This window comes from Squalius cephalus (assembly GCF_949319135.1).
Source record: "Squalius cephalus genome assembly, chromosome: 17".
Taxonomy (NCBI): Eukaryota; Metazoa; Chordata; class Actinopteri; order Cypriniformes; family Leuciscidae; genus Squalius; species Squalius cephalus.
This window is the reverse complement of record NC_137138.1, coordinates 28,412,779-28,435,305: the sequence shown is the minus strand read 5'-3', so window position 1 is coordinate 28,435,305 and position 22,527 is coordinate 28,412,779. Positions and strand designations below refer to the sequence as shown.

The following is a 22,527-nucleotide window of genomic DNA, read 5'->3' as shown; positions in this document are numbered from 1 at the left end:
GGATAAAGGCAACAAATCAGAATTGGGCATCAAGACCTGCAGTGTAAACGAGGCCGGGTGACAGATTATTGTGTGTATTTGCATGTAAACGAGTGTTCATGACATCAGCTTGCATTTGCAAAGGAGGAGGTTTTACAAGAAATAGTTTTAACCAAAGTCCAAATTAAAATGTAAAGAATTGTGGAAATGAGACTAATATTACTTCTTTAATATTTAGTAATTTAACTGAATTATAGGGATACATTGATCATGATTTTTCATGGCTGATTCCGAGTGGCATTTTTTACAAGGACAAGCGATTGAGAGTAGAAATGTATGTATGTGAAAGGAGAATGTATGTGTGTGTGAGAGTAGAAATGTATGTATGTGAAAGGAGAATGTGTGTGAGAATGTGTGTGAGAAATGTATAATTTCAAAATTTAAAGGAAAAACAGAATGGCCGGACTTTCAGCTTTGTGGAATTATGCTGCATAAAACATACCTGCACAAAACAAAAACAAAACAGCAGATGGACTGAATGAAAATGCAAATGTACTCTCTGACAATACTTATAGAGCAGCTGCGATATAGTGTTCCCTTGGTTACCGCGGCTGTACACAAAGCAGCGCTGCACTTACTGTAAACTACTTAAATATGCATTATACGGAAACAGGAAAAGAAAATGGCATCAAAACTTTTCGTAAGACAGTCAGTTCCTATCAGAGGTACATTCAAATAACCCCCAAATTCAGTATGTATGTGTATATATGTGTATATATATATATGTGTATATATATATATGTGTATATATATATATATATATATATATATATATATATATATATATATATATACATATATACATATATACATATATACATACACATACACACATACACATACACATACACATACACATACACATACACACACACACACACACACACACACACACACACACACACACACACACACAATAAGTGTCCCTCACAGAAGTTTTCAATGCAGAATCGCTCAGATGATTCTTTGTGTCCCTCATGATGCTTGATCATGGATGTCTAAGGTATTCTACCCAGGTAATCTACCCTTCTTTTGATTTATGGGTTTGATTTATTCAAGGATGCTGCTGCAATCTTTAATTTTGCTTTAACATCTTTCACAGGTGACCAATTTGAAGTTAGTTTGTAGAGATACAACAGAACGTGAGGTTTATGTAGGTTTATGCAATACATTCTGTACTCTGATTAAAGGCCGTCAAAATAAGTAGACTAGACTAACGGACCATTGTCAATAGCCACTATCCACTATCGGGCGAGCATGCTAGTGTGTGCCAGTCGCATTTCCACGGTCACTTCCGGGGCTTGGTCGAGTCTCCTCGGGTGGTTCCTCCAAGCCAATGGGGCCAGGGGTTTTTGACCTGCTGAATGCCATGGTCCAAAGCACCAGCCAGTGTCTGAAATAACTTCCTATTGCAATCCAATGGAGATTCTGTTCACCAAATATGGCAGAAAAATATTTAAATGTTATGCTAAAGGCTACTTATGTTAACCATTGCATAATAAATACACATATGCAAAATACCAGAGACTGTTTTAAGAACTTGGACAAATCATATGATTACAATCGTGTATTTGTTTGGTTTCAATTGTTTCTTCCCTGTGCCTTGGTTGATACTAGACTTTTGTATCCGCATATGTAGGGCTGGGTACCGAGTTCGATACTTTTTAGGTACCGACCGAATTGCCTCGGTAGTATCGAGTATCGAAAAATGACTTGTTTTTCGGTACCAGATTTCGATACCTAAGGGGTTAACTCGTCAACGTCAGTGCTCAAACAAATACATATGAAATGCACAACGACACGCCTAAAGTCGCTCACGCACATACACGCAAACTCTACACACACGAGACGCGCGGAACTGTCCGCGCACATACTCATATGAGACGCGAGCACACACACACAAACTCGCGCACATACTCAATGAGACGCGAGCACACACACTCACAATACTCTAAAGATGTGGAAAAGTCGATCAAAAGTGTGCGCTGAGAAACACTGAGAAAGAAAATTTTGTACATTTTAAAGATAAATTCATTAATCTGGTTCACTTTTAGTCACCCGAATCCACTGTTAAAAATAAATAATCCACCCGCCAACCACCCATATTCTTTGATTTAGATATCTGCATCTGATCATCACATTACAATTATTCAAATTCTTAGTGTTAAGCATGATAATATGGTAACATATCACACTGAAAGAGGCTGATTTAAAATGAACATTTATTTAAAATAAAAGTTCTTCTTTTGGCAAAATTACATTTCCTTAATAGCATAAACAGAAGCTTTACTCCCTTCAAACTTAAATTGTCAATGTTTCATTACATCACTGTTTGAAAACACTCATTTTTTGTACCTTTATAAAGGGCATTTTCCCCCTAATTTTATACAACAGACATTTTATTTAAATATAGGCTATCAATAAAACCTAAATCAATGTATTTACAAAGTTTTAATATTATTTTGGTCACCCGACGTCGCAACCGAAATTTAACCAAATATCAACGTCTTACATTGCGTAAGTTACCTGATGGGAATAATCTGTTATGTCTCATTTAGCAGATGCTTTTATCCAAAGCGACAAGTAGGAGAGCATTTAACACACACTCGGCACAATCAGGCGCGACGTGACGAGGTCCATACGCGTTCTGTTGTCTTACACGTTTTACTCATAGACGGTCTTACTGCGTTACAGTTGGTTAAATCAACAAGGAAACTTTACGCGTGATTCATGTCATCGTGACATAAAGGATATAATGGATATAAAAGGATATAATGTCCTCTGCTTTTTTCTGGGGTTCATTTTACCCCAGACGGCCAAACAGCAAAGTGACTAAACAACGAACGAAAATTCGCAAGAGCAAGCAACAAGAGATTTGAAGCTCATGGCAGACACGCCCAAGAGATGATTCGCGCTGTGATTGGCTGAATGTTAGTTCACTCAAGTCTAAGTAACAAATCAGAGAACACGGGCGGAAATAGTGGCGCTGGGTCAAAAAAAAATGTTTCTAAAAGTGAGGGGGACGTGTCCCCCCCGTCCCCCCCGGTTGCTACGCCCCTGACCTCGACAGATATGATGAAGCACTTGACAGTGCACGGAGTAAACATAAGAGCAGAAAGTGGCTCCGTCTTTGACTGGTAAATGAAGAGATACCTTGTTGATCACTCTGACCGTGTTTATATTGCAATAATGACCTACTGCCGTTCAAAAATGTGTTGGTTGGTCAATTTTTTTTTCAGTAAGCATTAAAGTGATCAAAAATGACCTTAAAACGTGTAATGTTACAAAAGATTTCTGTTTCAAATAAATGCTGTTCTTTTGAAATTTTTATTCATCAAAGAATCATGAAAAAATGTATCATAGTTTCCAAAAACTGTTTTCATATTTCTGAAGGATCCTGTGACACTGAAGTAATGATTTTGAAAATTCAGCTTTGACATCACAGGAATAAATTACATTTTGAAATATATTCAAATAAGATTTTAAATTGTAATACTATTCCACAATATTACAAGTTTTGCTGTATTTTTGATCAAACAAATTCAGCTTTGGTGAGCATGAGCCTCTTTATAAAAAAATATGTTGTTCCTTATGTATATGTATAAGGAATATTTTGTTCCTTTGTGCTTTTTTTGTTCCTTTGTGCACTGGCTAAGGAGCATGAGTCAAACTGAAAAAATAAAACCAAAGTTTTTCTGAGGTAATGTGTTATGTAATCTTGTTAAAATGGATTTCATAAAATTGGTATCGAAAAAAGTATCGTTCAGGAACCGGTATTGAAATCAAGGTATCGGTATCGGTATTGGTATCGAAATTTTTTGAACGATACCCAGCCCTACGCATATGTCATAAATTACACATACTCTGGTTAACTTCTTGTTTTCTGTCTGTGAGCTTCCTCTGTTGCTCTGATTGCAAGGATAACAGTATTAGTTATACGGGAGAGATCACTCAAACTTCCTTAGATCTATTAGAAAATTAGTAGAAATTATCATTCTTTCTAAAGAAATGTGATGTAAACCTATGGTATTTTATCAATATTTTTCTAAATATGTAAGCCTTTGGACTTAAGTCTTAATAGAGTTGTTTTGTGCATTCCTGTGATCACAAATAAATGGAAGCAGGCGTTACTGAATATGTACTGTATTAGTGTTCTCTTTTTATGTGTGAAATAATGATAAATACCAGGGCTTGCAAAATTTCAAAATCGCTGGTAGCCCTTCGGGCAGGCACTCTTCAGATTTTGGTAGCCCGAAATGAATTTTACTAGCCAAAATAAAAAGACAATTTTTAATGTAGAAAATTGGTTAGGAGTCAAAACATCAATCAAAAACTTTTTCAAAACACAAAATATCAACAATTGGATATACTATGTTCAAATTAGAATCATCAATACAAATGTGCATCTGGTTCTAAGTGAACTGAAATTTTTGTGACCAGAATGGTACATGAATCAGTCTGTGTCAGATTCTGAATCGGAGATATCAACTGAAGTGCGCAGCTCCGTTGTTTTAAAGTCTGACAACGTTATTTTCTGATGGAATGATTCACATATTGAAGTGTAGCAAATAATAATAATAACAACAATTCCAGACTTTTTTGAGGCAAGTAAATGGTGCTGTAATTATTTTATGCTGTTTATATAGCAGAATATATTATGGTCAAGTCACCTTTATTTATGTAGCGCTTGTTACCATTCAGATGTTTTTGTTTCTAGACATCGTAATGTTATTTTTTTACTAAAATTGTTATTGTACATGTATCTGATTTATCATTGTATTAGCAACCTCCCCGAGTGGAAAACACAATAGCCCCAGGACGTCGGGCTGCGAGCCCTGAATACTGTTTGATTCAGCATTATTAATGTGTACTCCTGAGGCGTGTAAAGGTTGGGGTTTAGGGTAGCACTGTGGGGCTGGAGAAATATTTAAATATTTGCTTAATTATCACAAAAGGTCTGTCTATTTTGGGATTGATCATTAAACTGTTATGCTGCCTTAGAAGTCCATCAAAAATCATCTTCATGCGCAAAGAGTTCAGTTTGGCTGCACTTTATCAATGATAGCCTGTGATTCGGTTAGTTTAATGTAATTATTGAAAACATTATGGGTTTGTTTAAGTTTTCTTAAATAACAGAACACATTAGCTTTAATGTTATGTTGATGTTGCTAATAATTCCCACTTTGTTCTTGTCAAATTTGTGCTTGAAATTAATTTCGTTTCATGAGAACTGTAGAAGAAATTTGAAAAGAACTTAATTTTAAGTTCATGGTGGGAAACAGGAAACATGGTGGACATTCGGGTGATGATTGTAAGAATAAGTGCATGTTGATGTCACCGTGCAATGTGTCTTGAATAAAATGGGCCTGTTTTGTTTTTATAAGGTGCAATGTTTCCTGAGGTTTAACCCATGTAACGCGGTTTCATTTCCTTAGGTTCCTGAGGTTTTTAAACCTGTAGTCAAGATATAATGTATTTGTTTTTTGTCACCTATGTCTAAAATCAGGAATTTTTCTTTCTGGTTCTAGAGTAATCTATCTATCAATCATTTCCTGTTTCATACCACCATCCTGAATATCTTTTTGTATTTTTTATTATTTATTGCCTTCTCTATGCACGCCATATATTTTGCTGCTTCAAGGCAGCATAACTGTGCTGGTAATGGCAAGCCATATGTATGTCAAAGTATATAAATAGGTTTGTTTGTGATGAAGTAATTTTTGTGTTGCAATTGCTTCTGGCCTATCATAGCCTCAGGTTTTGAATGACATTTCTGATATTGTCAGTTTAATGATATTTCTTTGTCAGTTTATGTCACTTTTTCCCCTTGTTTGGTTGATATTTAGAACTGTGTGATCCTGTAGTGTAGATATAGTGTTGCTGTGAGCTTTCTACTGTGATTTTTAACAATCTTTTCTGTTTTGAAGACTTCAGGTTCACATGCTGAATGGAGCCCTTCTAGCTCTTCTCTTCCCAGTAGTCAACACTAGACTGGTGAGTATATTCATTATAATAAAGTAAAGTTATTAAATAAAGTTACCAAGTTACTTGATTAAAATTACACTATAGTAGTGGTTGAAAACACTTCAGTTGTTAAGTATTCCTCACTGTAGACTGTAGCATGATGACGTTGTGTAGTGATGTTCTGAGATTACAGGTAACAACTCTTTCAGTAGCTTAGTGGATAAAGGTTATCCACTAAGGCAAGCTGTCCTATAGCATCAAATGACTGAAGCTGTTCGCTGGAGATACTATGTGACAAAATTTTCAGAGATGCTAAAATTCTGTCTGCTTGTCTTAATTTTATTGTTGAACAAGTTGTGAACAAGGCATTACACTACTGTGCTGTGAGGAAGAGTCTTGTTCAGTTTAAGATTTGTTTTTTGACAATCTGGCTACTGTATTAAATTCCTGAGATTGTCTTTGTTATTTTTTATGAGCTTTCTGAAATATGCAGATCTCGCCGTTTTCCGGGCCTTTCTGTAGCTGGAAACATGCCCCTTGAAATACCTCTAAATTTGTAATCTTCCACCTGCTTTCTTAAGAGCATGAGTGTGAATTTGTACCAATGTGTGGGGGGTTTCTCTTTAACTTTCTTCAAACAGAGGGGTGCAACACTATCCAGAGTCTTTACTCATAGTTTCTATCCTCACATTAAGTTCTTCAGATCTTTTGGGCACTGTACAGTAAAAAGTAAGCACACTTCAAGCACTTCCACCACTGTAATATTTCACCGTGACAGTAGTCAGAGAGATGGAATTGTGTGTATTTACTGCCACTGTCTTGTGGAGGTGGTGATGGTTATTTTGGTGACTACCTACAGGTTAAATTGTTAAATAGGTTAAATTGTGCTGTATGTTGTATGTTGATGGGGGCTAATCACATGTTTGTGGCTATTGTAGGCTAAGGTCATAGTACTACCAAATGGTAGCAGGAAGTGGTTTTTTTTTTACCTGACTTTTATTGTTTTCCTAGAGCCGCCAGGTGGCGATGGCACCCTAGTGCTCGAGCCCGTCATCACTGCTTGCATCAATACTATATTTTTAATGGTTTAGCCGTTTGTTTAGATGCTTATTGCATAAGCATATACAGTAGTAATAGTGAAACATGCTGACACCAAATATGATATGTTTTTGTTATCTAAACATACTTTCTTCACCCATCACAGCTTCCATTTGAAAAGGAGATCTATTATATTCAACACTCCATGCTGTATCTTGTGCCTGTCTACCTCTTCAGAAAAGGAGGTGAGTTTCTGAAGTTAGGTCAAACAGTAGTCCTGGGAGGTATTCCAGAAAGCAGGTTATGTGACATACCCAGGTGTGTCTAAGGGCAAGTAATCGGATAACCTCAACTTTCGGTTCCAAAAAATGGAGGTAGCTTTCAGGGTATGTAAGTAGCCTTAGCAACTTACTCTCTGAACATAACCTGCTCCGGAGCAGCTCATGTTCCAGGGTTAGTTTACTTCAGAGGTGTTCAGCACATGCGTGATCTATTGATGAGGCTCCAGTGGGCGTAACAGATTGTGCACAATATTATATATATATATAGTTATATTGATATATAAAGTGCTATTTAAACAAGGTAATGATAATTTTATTATAATATATAGCTATATAATTCTCATCTCACACATCGTTGATCTGAATTCAGTTGTTTTGTTTTTTATTTTATTTTTCTATGCTAAAATGTATTTCTATAATAAAAGACATATATGATATGATCTGATATATGATATATCTTACCTTTGAAGCAATGTGGAAGCAAAATGTCTAAACAAAAAATAAACTTATACAGCCCAGACTGTATTTAGTTTAAACAGTCTTTCTTTTTATTATATAATTAGCATCAAACAAACAATATAGTTCTTATTCACAGTGATTAAAGATTATTAAACGAAAAGATTGAAAAATGATCGCACAACCACCAAATAGGTCGTCAAGTCATTTATTTATATAGCGCTTTTTACAATACAGATTGTAAATAAAATGCAACAAAGTTTGTTTCCAGAAGAAAATAGCATCACAGTCCAGCTTAAGTTCGGTTTCATTTCTGTTGTAAAAAAGTTTTTAATTTAGTTAATTTATATATATATATAGCCGCTTTAGAGAAAACCGTGATGTCATCGTCCAGCTTAGTTCAGTTCTCATATAATGGTGTCAGTGCAGGCAGATCAATAATATTGTTGAATATTAAATTAAATGTTAAATTTAATGTCCCCAATTAAGCAAGCCGAAAGCCAATGGCAACAAAGGTGGAAAAAGGTCACAGTGGCAAGGAACCAAAACTCCATCAGGTTGCAGGATGGAGAAAAGAAACCTTGGGAGAACTCAGGCTCAGTCGGGGGCCAGTTCTCCTCTGCCCAATGAACGAACAGTGTATGATTATGATTCAGGCAGCATTACAGGTCAGCAGACAGATTGGATTGGAACAATCATAGGTGGTGCACAAAATAAAATGCACAAAATAGGTGGTAATATGCATTTAAGTAAATCAGCATTTAACAAAAGTAGTAGTATGGCATGCCTTTTCTTAGCGTCCGTTTCCATGGTGATTCGTCGCTCTATTGAGAATGTCTGGTGTGTTAACCATGAACATATTCTGAGTTGGATGAACTTACTCCCGGGTGCGTTTTTGGAACCAGCATACTGTACCTTGAGTAAGCAAGGTTTGGTTGAATCAATTTGGTTGGGTATGTTTGACGGTAAAATAACCTTGCTTTCTGGAATACACCCCTGGACCCTTTTACCCCACATGATTATATCTTCCATTGTCCACATGTGCACCACAATGTCATTTTAGCTTCAAATGCTGAAAGTAGCTGAAAGTCGGTGCCTATCAGGTGAAAAATTAGCAATGCAAATACTATTGAAATCAGTAGCACGTTATTTATAGAGCTCTACCAACTGCAGATCTTTGCCACAGTTTTGAGGAAACAGCTGAAAACTCGTCTCTAAACTCGTGAGCACTTAACTGTAGCCTCCTAAAAAACCTATTCTATTTTACTACCTCTTTCACTATTCCTTTGTCTATGCTCTCACTATTTCTTAATCCCTCCCTTATTCTAGCTTGTACTATCCTGAACGATGGCTAAAACGTTGTATTACTAGCGTTTCTCATGTTTATTGCCTATTTAAGATTAATTTATTTATTTTTATAAAAGTGTCTGCTAAATGAATAAATGTAAATTTAACTGATATGACCATTTTGAAATGTTGATGTCAGAATGGCACTTCATGTGCCCAGAGTAAAAGATACATGAGTGAAGCATTGACGCTCAGAGAGAAATAAGCAAACCTGTAGTGTCTCCTAATGTTCAGACAGGACAACTACAGCTCCACAGTTTCTGGGAAATCAATGCTTTATGTGAAAGAAGGATTGATAACTGATAAAAGGATATCATTAATTAAAAGTATTACATATATATTTAGTTGAATAATGAGATATATCAAATAACACAATCTTAGTCTAAGAGATTCTTCTGAATTACACTATATAGGCTAAAGGCCTATATTTTTAGTTGATAGTATCATTCAATCAGAATAGTCTACTACTATTATGATATCCTATTTAGTTGGACTGTAGGTTATGATGAATAATATATGAGATACAGTTGTAATTTATGGAAATATTATATAATAATTCCCTGAATTTTAATAATTATTAAATATAATGATGAAAACATGTCACTGTGGGCCTTCTTGCCCAATTCTATCGGGGAATGAACCACACTTTAACTTTTCACTTCAAAATAAAACAGTAATTATTACCATCATACCCTATACATCTTTTTGTTATTTTTGAAGGACTTGAAGTTGAAATTCTGTGTGGTAACAGATTTGGTTCTTGGTAACGTGTACTACTGAACCCAGAATATTTCTTCAGTTCATGAAAATAAATCGGTGATCCAGCACTAAACATACTACTCTGACTTGGAGAGTCCTGGGTAGGGTTGCACCAGCTATTCGTAAGTTCTTTCTTAAAGGGTTAGTTCACCCAAAAAAAAAAATTCTGTCAGTAATTACTCACCCTCATGTTGTTCCAACCCCGTAAGACTTTCATTCATCTTCTTCGGAACACAAATTAAGATCATTTTGATTAAATCTGAGAGCTGTCTCACTCCTCCATAGGCTTCTCTGTAATTGAAACTTGCCGGCCCAGAAAGTTAGTAAAGACAATGTTTAAAATAGTCCAAGTGACTACAGTGGCTCAACCATAAGTTTATCAAGTGACAAGAATACTTTTTGTGTGCAAAAAAACAAACAAAAATAACGACTTTATTCAACTATTCATTTTCTTCTCATTTTCGCTTGATAAACTTATGGCTGAGCCACTGTAGTCACTTGGACTATTTTAAACATTGTCTTTACTAACTTTCTGGGCTGGCAAGTTTCAATTACAGAGAAACCTATGGAGGAGTGAGACAGCTCTCAGATTTAATCAAAAATATCTTAATTTGTGTTCCGAAGAAGATGAACGAAAGTCTTACGGGGTTGGAACATGAGGGTGAGTAATTACTTACAGAATTAAAATTTTTTGGCTGAACTAACCCTTTAAATTGGAACATAAAGTCCGCACTAGAGGCTTAGTAAATACTAGCTAGTTTGTATCTAACTCTGCTTAATTCCGTTGCACCATTTGTTCATAAGGCAGAACGTAGCTAGTAGGTCGTAAACTCTCCGTTAAGTAATGCGTAGTTGCATAATATGACGTTTAGCCTCTGATCCAATAGAAGCCTTAAAATATGTGAGCAGAAGTTGTCTAAATGTTAGGAATTTCAGTTTATCCTTCTTTCTAACTTCTTTTGCCTCACTTAACTAACAGTAAAAATACGTTTCCGTTACATACAATACTTAATACTTAAGTGTTCAAGTGTTTTTATATGTAAATAACATTTAGAAACTGTATTTGAAATGAAATTATTATTATTATTATTAAGGAAAAATAAATAAGTACTGATACAAAAAAAAAAACATAAGAAACAACATTTATTGATTATGAATGATTTTATTTAACATGCACAACACGGACCGATGGGACAGATGCACACAGCGACGCTGTAGGATGGGTTCGTGTTGAGGAGCCGCTAACAAAGTATATTGAACAATATATTCATATATTGTTCTCTCTCCTAAAATGTAAGCGAATGTAAATATCAGCATTATCATATATATTTCTAAAGAATTGAAGTCTGTCAGGTAAAAGAAGAGCTTATAAATGCAGTTCAATCTGTCTGCTATTTTATCTCAACCATTATTCCTGATCGGAGGCTTCCGTAAATATTTAGTTTATACATAGAGTTACACTTCAACTAAGTTTAACGGTGCAAAGCAAAATTATTTAGTAGTGCGTAAGTTGTATCTTAGTGCCCATTTACATCAAAACTAAGCTAAGTTGTAACTTACACACAGTTGGTGCAACCGGCCCCTGGACTTTACATGCATTTTAACGTCTGTGTCATGTGTCTTGTTTGTCAGGTGTGTATAAGCCAGAGCCGCTGGGTGACATGTGGTGGGCGCTGCTGTCCTCAGGAATCCTCTTCCTCTACCACTTTGTATTCCTCCAGGGCCTTGGAATGGTACGACAATCAATTGCTATTGCTGAATCCAGAATAGCATACTACTCTTACTGTTTCTGCCTTATCTTTGAATGGCAGAAATACAAAGAGTTGTATGGTAGCTTTTGTAAAATCTGGAATACTATCTTACTACTTACTGAATACTTGCCTTACATAAAAACAGTGGGAAGCATGCAGTGTGTCTAAGTCAGTGAAACAGTGTGACAATGTAGTGGAATGTTGTGGAAAAATGTCAATGACCTCATCACATTATGTGTCTAATTCAGCAAGTGGTTATTTAGCATTTTTAATCCAATATTGTGTAAAAGTGTCAACTTCTGGCCGTCTAATCAAATAACATGTCAATTCATCACTTCAAGTGGAATATCAAGTCAGATGCATTGTGGGACACAATATTCAATTCAGTATGCTCTGTTGTTTATTGTTCATTTTAATAAACGTAGTAGATTATCTTAGTATTTTATGAATGACAATTTGCATAATTTACATACATACTATATATGTGACAGTAGTAACTAGTACAGTATGTTGTTAGTATAGTATGTCTGAATATAGCCTTCATTACTAAAGTATCTTGCACAGGAAGCAAGGTGATCAACTATCAGCTAATGACTTCCAGTATATGTTCTTAAATATTTTTATGGCTGTTCCTGGTGACAGTTGCCCACTGTACAAAGAACACATGTTGTTGAGTGCTGTGACAGCAGGTTTCTATGGTCTCACTCAAAGCTGCTTGATTATTTGGACACAGAAAGGTGAATGTTTGCTGTCACCATTACACTACCTGTCAAAATGTTCGAGTAATTAAAAAAAATGTCTTTAAAAGACATGTCTCTTATGCTCACCAAGGCTGCATTATTTGATCAAATCAATATTGTGACAATTTAAAATAACTAGCTATTCCTTCAGAAATCATTCTGAAATGCTGATTTTGTGCTTCGTTATAAATTATAATTAGCGCTCAGTTATTGTTTTTTCATTATTATCAATGTTAAAAAAATGTTTTGCTGTTTGTCTCTTTTAATCAATTTAATGCATCCATGCTGAACAAAAGGGTTTAATTGTTTTCTTTCTTTCTTTTTAAATCTTACCCCACACTTCATGGTTTGCACAAAAATATTAAGCAGCAAAAACAGTTTTCAATAAGAAATGTTTATTGAGCACCTAATCAGCATATTAGAAGGATTTCTGAAGGATCATGTGACAGATTCTTACAGATTCACATTTCAAGATAAAGAATTATCTTAAGAATTAAAAAAAAAAAAATAAAAAATAAATATATATATATATATATATATATATATATATATATATATATATATACACTCACCTAAAGGATTATTAGGAACACCATACTAATACTGTGTTTGACCCCCTTTCGCCTTCAGAACTGCCTTAATTCTACGTTGCATTGATTCAACAAGGTGCTGAAAGCATTCTTTAGAAATGTTGGCCCATATTGATAGGATAGCATCTTGCAGTTGATGGAGATTTGTGGGATGCACATCCAGGGCACGAAGCTCCCGTTCCACCACATCCCAAAGATGCTCTATTCGGTTGAGACTGGTGACTGTGGTGGCCATTTTAGTACAGTGAACTCATTGTCATGTTCAAGAAACCAATTTGAAATGATTCGAGCTTTGTGACATGGTGCATTATCCTGCTGGAAGTAGCCATCAGAGGATGGGTACATGGTGGTCATAAAGGGATGGACATGGTCAGAAACAATGCTCAAGTAGGCCGTGGCATTTAAACGATGCCCAATTGGCACTAAGGGGCCTAAAGTGTGCCAAGAAAACATCCCCCACACCATTACACCACCACCACCAGCCTGCACAGTGGTAACAAGGCATGATGGATCCATGTTCTCATTCTGTTTACGCCAAATTCTGACTCTACCATCTGAATGTCTCAACAGAAATCGAGACTCATCAGACCAGGCAACATTTTTCCAGTCTTCAACTGTCCAATTTTGGTGAGCTCGTGCAAATTGTAGCCTCTTTTTCCTATTTGTAGTGGAGATGAGTGGTACCCGGTGGGGTCTTCTGCTGTTGTAGCCCATCCGCCTCAAGGTTGTGCGTGTTGTGGCTTCACAAATGCTTTGCTGCATACCTCGGTTGTAACGAGTGGTTATTTCAGTCAAAGTTGCTCTTCTATCAGCTTGAATAAGTCAGCCCATTCTCCTCTGACCTCTAGCATCAACAAGGCATTTTCGCCCACAGGACTGCCGCATACTGGATGTTTTTCCCTTTTCACACCATTCTTTGTAAACCCTAGAAATGGTTGTGCGTGAAAATCCCAGTAACTGAGCAGATTGTGAAATACTCAGACCGGCCCGTCTGGCACCAACAACCATGCCACGCTCAAAATTGCTTAAATCACCTTTCTTTCCCATTCTGACATTCAGTTTGGAGTTCAGGAGATTGTCTTGACCAGGACCACACCCCTAAATGCATTGAAGCAACTGCCATGTGATTGGTTGATTAGATAATTGCATTAATGAGAAATTGAACAGGTGTTCCTAATAATCCTTTAGGTGAGTGTATATATATTCTACATGTATGTATCATATGTTACTTGCCTTTGCTGAATGAATGGTGCTGTGCAGACCACAAACCCTTAGCAGTTTCTCACACCAGGATCCAGAATTTAGTGGGTCTCACAGGTGGTATGAAATTTATACCAAACCTCTTTCCAGCGACCTTGGCATTAGTGTTATTTGCATTCCGCTTGGACATGTGATAAGTGAGTCCGGTGATGTCTTCCACCGGTTGTGCTGGGTCGCATTGCAACGGAAATAAAGGAGCTGGACTCCATTTAAACAATAAGACTGAGGAACGCTGAACTTCTGGAGCACAGACAAGCTTCTTGTCTTTAACATGCAGAGGAAAGAAGCCTTGAAGGTGAATGTTCTGAAGTCTGTGCAGAAGATCTGGATAATCTGAAAAGAAGTCTCAGAAGTTGGTGCAGAAAGTTATGTCGTTGTTTCTGTTGCTTTTTCTGTGCTCTCCAAAAATTCTCTTCTTGCAGAACTTTTTTCTCTCTCTTTCTCTGCTTAAATTTAAACTTGCAACATTGCAACAGCACAGACACACTTTTTCTGTGTCTCAGTGAATCGTTCAATTCTTCTTGAATTTGGAAATTGGCGTGATAATTATTTGCATAGTTTAAAGTTCACAGTTAGAACCTAATAATGCATACATTCATATAACAACATAATTCACTTTTCAAACCAATTCCAGATTCACCTAGGCATTGTACTGAACTCCACAGGATTGTGTAATGTTGAACTTTCACCTGTGCATTTATGTATACCTTGTTATGTCCCAAACAGCACTCAATAAGTGAATACAGATCTGTTAGTTGAAATGGAGAGGATTTCCATTTTGTGTTGTCTTCTGTGAAGATTTGTCCTTCCTTTTTGTTGCAAAACTTTTCTATTCCTGGGAGTCCTAAGAAATTTACGATCATTCACACTTGTTGATAAGAATGAGGGAGAACAAAACAGTTCCTGTGATTGGGTTGGTCACTGTGTTAATAGACCATGTTGACCTTTATAACAATCTGTATCATCACTACTCTGTTTAGTAGCGTGATCAAATTTCCACCTGTATTATTATCAATGGACGGTGGCTAAATTTGACAAGAAATTTCAAAATATTTAGCCTTACTTGATAACCTGATACAGGCTAGAGCAGAAGTTATGTTATGTTTTTCAAGCATTGGAGTGTGCCTGTAGCACCCCTTGTGGCAGTGTTGAAAATGCAACTTGCACTGCACTATTAATTGCATCCTGGTATGTTTTGTGAAATTAAGCATGAAATCGATCAAATTCTGCTTGAATAATCTGCGTTCATATGTTTTGGATATGCATGTTTAGTTATTGTGTCCCTATTCTAACTCAATCTTGTATTTTGCTTCCCACCAGTTGACCGAAGTGAATTTGAACAACATGCTGTGTCCGGCTGTCTCTGACCCATTTTATGGACCCTGGTATCGAGTGTGGGCAACGGGCCACCAGACGGCCTTGACTTTACTGCACGGCAAGGCTCTGACCATCCTCTCGCAACACACTGCTCCCACATGCCGGGATTTACTGGATATAGCACGTCTACGTCTACGCAACAAGAAGATGGACTAGTGTTTTTATCAGCAGTCTAACATGGACAAAACCTCATGCTCCTGAACCGAAACTTGTCCAGCATCCTAGATAAAAGCGTAACGTTAGTACATACCTTTATTTTCCTATTTGTTGTTGTTTGGTCCTAATCTGGTTTCTCATAGCTGGATCGAAGAATTGTTTTTACACCATAGGAGCAGGGGACAGCAGGATTCAAACAACATCAACCTTGCCTTTTTCTTTTTAGTTTAAATGTTTAGCAAAATGAAGATTCGGTGAACTCTCAACAGACGTAACCTTTCTTCTCATGTTGCCTTCTTTAGTTATGCTCATCGAACAGTGAAATGGGGCCAACTCATTTGCTGAATAGCGGTTGCACAGTTCCTTGCGCCTTGCGTCCTGGAAATGCAGTTTTAAAAGATTGTCTCAAAATTACACTTTATTATTGTTGACCTGTTAAGGAAAGCATAAATGTGGCGGTACTGTATGTCTAGGAGATTTTCCAGGGCATTTCCAATCCTCTGGCAGTATCTTTCTTTAATACCGTTATGTAAATAGTCAGAACTCTACATTCTACGCTGAAGCCATTAGCTGTTAGCTGAAGGTGTCCATTTGATTCCATTAGACTATTTACTGATGATGTTATTCAAGGGAAATGACTGTTGTTTGTAGATAGACCGAATGATCGGTTTAAGGGTAGTTTTTATTTTTAACCAATAATTCTTTAGATGTTTCTTACTGGGCCAGTTAAAAAAAACAAAAACATTTTCCCTTTATTTTACAAACTTATGTTTTACAGTCTCAATATTTAGCTAAACACAATTATCTATAAATGATTCGATTCAGTGGAAATTTATTTTACAAACTAACTAGATTATTAGAACTTGAGCATGGCTGTTTCAGACTTGCATTAAAGTGTTTACCTTATACTGTACATGAATGACTGAGTGTTTACCTTATACATGAAAACGATGTACAAAAAAGTCCAATGTGTAGCCAAATGAGAAGGAAAAACAAGTTCCATTAGGAGGTTATTTTGGTCCCAAAAACTGCTCAGCACTTGAAGTGTATTCCATCATTTCCATGTCAAAGATCCAAACATAAAATCAAAGCAGTTTGTGGCTGTTGAGCTAATGTAAGAAATCCAGTCCAGTCTAGTGAATTATGGGATCACTCTCATTCCAATGTATGCAACTTGACTGAAAGGGAAACCTTAGTTCTGATCTCAGTTTTGTACATATGTTTTTATGAAATCTGTTCTATATTAAAGGTCTTCTCCAACGTGTAGCATCCATGAGGATTGTCTTGGTTTCATGTCTGTTCATCAAATCGAGTTATTCTGTGAAGCATGAAGACACCCAATGCTTGTTCTTTCAGATTTTTTTTTATTGGATAAATGATTTAAAAGGTAATAACAATAATGCTTTAAAACTACATTATCATTGCCACAGCCATAGCTCACATACCCACATCTAACCCATCTATTTTCCACCCTCCCCCAACACATTTTTTTTTTTTTTTTTTTTTTGATTTTGTCATTTTTGTCTTTTTTTTTTGGAGCCATACTACCATATTCATAATAAATGCCCATTTCAAGTCTCATCACTCTAACAGCAATTCAATGGAGTAAAGGATCTAGTTCTACAGGAAAAACATTTTTTTTATTTGTTTCTATTTTTTTTTTTTTTTTCACCAAGTCTTTACTTCAAAAATTTCAAGTTCGTAAAGCAAGAGAGAATCCAAACTCAAAACAGAAATAAACCAGTGGTGGGCATGAGGGCTACACCAGGCAACCCCAGTGCCCGGAATGACAACACTGCAAGATGTCAATCATCGAAGGGCACGTTCAAAACTCATCTTCTCAAAGTTCCAGAACATAGAAAACCACTAAAATAATTAGAAACCAGGTCCAAAATATTTTTTTGAAAAGAATTAACTTGATGTACAAAAACAGTCGTTGTTTACTTTTTTAACTTTTTTTTTTTTTTTTTACAAAAAAAGTTTTCAAACAAGTTTATTGTAGTTCTTACATTTATTTTTATCATCATCATCATTATTATTATTATATATAGTAGTGTCCCCCCTGCCCCCACCCATATCTACCAGTGCGATTGTATGCCAGTGCAGCTACTGGGTCCAGAGTAAAGAAAAAAGGCTTCTTTTTTTTCTTCTTCTTCTTTTAAATGGCATTTAAAAATAAGGATTAGCTCATCTTTTGTATAAAGTATAACTGCTGGTCTTAGGGAAAAAAAAAAACACATTAAGAAACCCATAAATCTAAGAGGCACGCTATGGGGTTTTCTTTCTTTACAAAAATAGATAATAATAACAATGATGAAAACAAAATAAAAAAGTGCAACCTAGTATTACGGTCGTAGACACCGTGCAAGGTTTCAAAAACAGCTACAATGAAAATTCATTGAACTTAGGTAGCTAAAAACCTAAAACAATATTAGAAATTGTACAAAAGAAAAAAGTAAATACACAAAAACAAAAAGACATTTCTCTTGCAGGGAAGGTTTTTGGAAGGACAAGAAGGCAGGTCTGTAGAGCAGCATTTGGACATGGCTGGAGGCATCTTTGGTTCGGTTGAACACACAAAGGTAACATGAGCCTAACTTCCAAATGACTATGGTTTTAACAGTAAACGTAAAGCTCGTATGAAGGTGTTACAACCCAACATTTATGCCTAAAATGAGCATTAGCTATACTTACCAAACACTAGTCCCAGTTGTGATAAAAGTTACAGAAAATGAAGGAGAGTAATGAGAATGTAGAAAAAAAAAAAAAAAAAAAAAAAGGGCCACGACAAGCACATTTTTAACTCATCTTTTAGCAATGTAACTGTAGGACAGGTGCTGAGAGTTTCTACAGTGTTCAAATGTGCCAGAGATTGCTAAAGTTATGTCCCCAAAGTGCATGTTCAAACTACACTGCAAATAGAGCTTAAAGTATTTTAAGTTTCACAATTAGATCAATTTTTCAAAACCTTGCTTAAAACTTAATGTATAGACATATACATATAGTTCTATGAAAGAAACAAATGTCTTTCATCACCACAACAAAATGAACCAATGATATTTGAACAAACATTGTTAGCTAAGTAAACAGCACATTGACCATCATTATCGCTTTGGCCATATTTCGGCAACAGTGTTCAGCCAGTTAATCCAGCCGCAGTTCAAAATGGCAATGTAAATGAACGCGAACATTGACGGATACAGAGAGTGAGTTTCCAGGGTAATTGTGTATTGCGTAAATGTGCACATCTATAACAGATGATACAAGCATATGCCCGAATCCCCCAGGCCATGAGGGAAAGATGGGGTTAGACTTGTCACTACTTGTCCTTTCAAACCTGCAGGAGATTTTGTTACACTGGTAGGAAAAAAACACCTGTAAAACAGATCTGCATATTTTGAGGATAATAAAAAGTCTGATATGATCAATGAGTCCGCATGACCAGTCACATTTGCTGCGACCACCCCCAACATGAGGTCCAATAGCACCATTTTATATAGTCTGTTTTCTCATATCTATATAGCAGTGAAACAAGCATGCCATGTTTAACAGGAGGCCTCCAATTCATGCAACAAATGCATTGAAAATTTGAATACGTCAAATTTTCTCAAATGCAAAGACTTGGTTTTGCAGCAGAAAAAAAAAGTTCAGTTCAGTTTGTGCTGTTTTAATGGACCAAAAATGAGGCCTGGATTGTCCAACTATAAAACAATAACTGGGTTCAAAACTGAGGCAGTAAAGTAGAGATATTTAAAGGGTTTTTAAAGACTGAGACAGTGAGACACCACAAATGTGTCTTATTGGTAGGTAGGATTTAGATAAGCAAATTATTATTATTATTTTTAAAAGGTCATAACTGGGCAGTGGAGGGCCTCAATGAAAAAAGAAAAAAAAGTAATAAACACTTGACGGTTTGGCAAACAGACATCTTTGCTCAAAAAACTTTACGCACAATTGCTGAAGTCACTGGTCAAAACCTTCCCGTTGTGATGCTGGCCAAAATAACCTGTCTTATGCTAGTTGAGCAATCTGGGCAACATTTGCTGGTCCATGTCTTAACCATTTTTAAGGCAACACAACTGAAATCAGGTTGTTTTGTTTGTTTTTTGTTTTGTTTTTTAGGTTATAGTGAACTGAATAATGACTGTGGATGGAACCCCAAAAGCCCTTAACATTTTGCATATGAAAACAAATGACAGGAAATAGTTTTGCGATTTTCAAAAGAACCTCACCCATTTTTTCCTTTCAGAGTCAATCTAAAAACTGAAACCTCGAAAAGCTAATTCACTGCATCTACAGATAAGATGACACGTGATTTTAAAAAAAGAAACACTTAGACATGGTCTTTTCAGAATAGACCTAACATTGTCAGTGACAAATTGTCATTGAGAAAACTATGGAGACAGTTATAACCATTGTATATAAATTAATTTCCTGGTGTGAAGTGGCAGATCCAACAACATTAATCAAGCAAACTTCAGTTCAAGATATCGAGGGGATTAAAAAGCCACAATAGCAACTGTATCTACTCAATGATCTTCTCAATTACAGCAAATGTAAATATAGAGGCTTTTGTATGGAGATGTAAACATTGTTGCTATGCGAGACAGAAATGATCATATTCATCCATAAGACCAGATCATTGAAAACAAAGCAAAAAAGAGCTTTCTGAAGCATTTCCCATGCCAGGAGAAAATTAATTTAAAATAGCCATTTAGAGCAACCACCCTGCCACAGCCTGCATTAAAAAAAAGAAAAAAGTATGGCTTTTTTTAGCTTGTCCCTGTCATTTGACCTTGGTCTCTCAGAAGGTTTTCCTCTCTGTGTGACAAAATAGGAGCAAAACAAAAATTCAGACAGCTTTTTGGCCATGAGGTCAGTTGTGAGCCCAGTTGACCTTAACTCACTTAAGTCTCTGACTCATTAATTTACTCCCTTATACTGAATACAGACTTATACTTGCGATCTCACGAACAACACTAACGAACACTAATACAAAACGTCAACACGAGAAATTAAATAAGAGATGGATTACTAACAGATTAATATGCTTTTTTCCCCTAAGAGTAGCAAATCTACACACAAAAAAGGGCTAACTGACTGTTCGACAAACTTAATTCAATTCAGCACCAATAATGCTAAGAGCAACAGGCCTTTGCATTATGGTAAATATTCTGGTATCCCCAACAGCAAATTTAATATAGTGGTTTCAAATATCTGATGAGTTTGAGTCAACAGAAAAAAGAAAAAAAACGAACAAGACTTAACTAGTTCTTCGTTGCCTAACTCATCCACACTGCATAACCCTACAACCCACAACAAAATTGACAAAAAAAAAGAAAACAGAAAATCACCCCTCATAAAGGAAAGTTAGAGGAATAACACAGAGAGGAAATGACATCCCTTAAACCCTGTGGTTGCCTGCGCGGGGGGGGGGGGGGGGGGGGGGGGGGTGAGCCAAATAAAGCAAGTCATTAAAACTTAGCATAGATCAAATCTGAGCAAAATTATACTATCTTCAAAACTAGCCCATCATTTAATATGACTTATTTCCATCCACAGACTAAGAAACCTGATTAGGAAATTTGTTGAAACAACAAAAAAATTTAGTACTTGTTTATTTGTTAAAAAAAAAAAAAGAAAGAAAGGAAGGGGTTGATATATATGCTGCAAAAACTAAATTAATACAAATAATAAAAATGACAAAATGAATTTTTCGCTTTATAAATCACCTAATTCTTATTTGCACCCGCTGCCATGCCTCCATCTGACTGTGGACACGGCAACGGAAACTATCATCATAAAATGGTACAGTAGTACAGATAGCTAGACCACGAGGAGGCGGGCTCTCCGGGGAAGATGTCCGCAGAGAGGTCCAGTGACTGGTCATGCGGCTCGCTGTCAGGAATAATGGTTGTATGGAGGGAGAGGGTGCCCGATGCCATTCTGGTAGTGATGATGCTGGCGATGGGCGATGTATTCTGCGTAGCTCATTGTCATCTTTTCACTACGGTACCTAAAACAATGGTGAAAAAGGGGTAAGCATCAGAACCGTAGAAGACTGTCAAAATACTGTTCACAACACAGGCCTGTAGATGACTGTAAAAATGACGTAATCAATCACCTTCATGTTTCAAACATTAAACTTTCCTCTGTGGAACACAAAAGGAGAAATTTCACATTTTTCTCCAAGGTTCTCTTTTCCATGCAATAAAACTGAATGAGAACAAGTCAAGCACCAAAACAAAAAAAATACTTTATTAAATGAGAATTTTACCAATAAAATTATTTAATTAAAACACATTATTAAAAAAAACAATCACACAGATTTCTGCATTTAATCACACCAAACATTACAATTTGTAATTACAATAAATCTCCAAATTAAACTAGAAACAAAGACAATTGTTGATATTTAAAAATATTTGTTTAGTGGCATTTTTACTACGGACTATGAATGAAGGCCATTATCACAGATACCAATCACTCATGCGTCAGCGTCTATTAAATTAAATTAATTTTGTTTTTCAATTTGTGGGTGTAAATATAGCCATTCAGCATTACAGTATAATTGAAAGCCGGTCCTAAACTGCAAATTATGAGATTTTTTAAATTTAGAATTCATTAACCATTACAGAACATTTCAGATTTAAAAACTTTTAACTTAAAACAATACTTACAAACCCATTATAAATATAGCCGCATGTATGTATGCATGTTTGTATACATGCATGTATGTATGTATGTATGTATGTACACTGCTCAAAAA

At 36.0% G+C, this 22,527-nt stretch overlaps 2 protein-coding genes across 2 annotated transcripts in view; one reads left to right on the top strand and one right to left on the bottom strand.

The window, feature by feature from the left end:
- tmem164 (transmembrane protein 164) overlaps positions 1 to 17,725 on the top strand; it is a 64,602-nt gene extending 46,877 nt beyond the window's left edge. Inside the window, exons 3-6 of the mRNA XM_079847044.1 lie at positions 5,967 to 6,033; positions 7,208 to 7,286; positions 11,517 to 11,617; positions 15,546 to 17,725. Coding sequence (XP_079703170.1) covers positions 5,967 to 6,033; positions 7,208 to 7,286; positions 11,517 to 11,617; positions 15,546 to 15,758 — 460 coding nt within the window. The 3' untranslated portion in view covers positions 15,759 to 17,725. The remainder of the gene's footprint in view (positions 1 to 5,966; positions 6,034 to 7,207; positions 7,287 to 11,516; positions 11,618 to 15,545) is intronic.
- The window catches only part of ammecr1 (AMMECR nuclear protein 1), an 85,082-nt gene continuing 79,657 nt past the window's right edge, over positions 17,103 to 22,527 (bottom strand). The window contains exon 6 of the mRNA XM_079847043.1: positions 17,103 to 21,774. Within this exon, the coding sequence (XP_079703169.1) occupies positions 21,660 to 21,774 (115 nt within the window). The 3' untranslated portion in view covers positions 17,103 to 21,659. The remainder of the gene's footprint in view (positions 21,775 to 22,527) is intronic.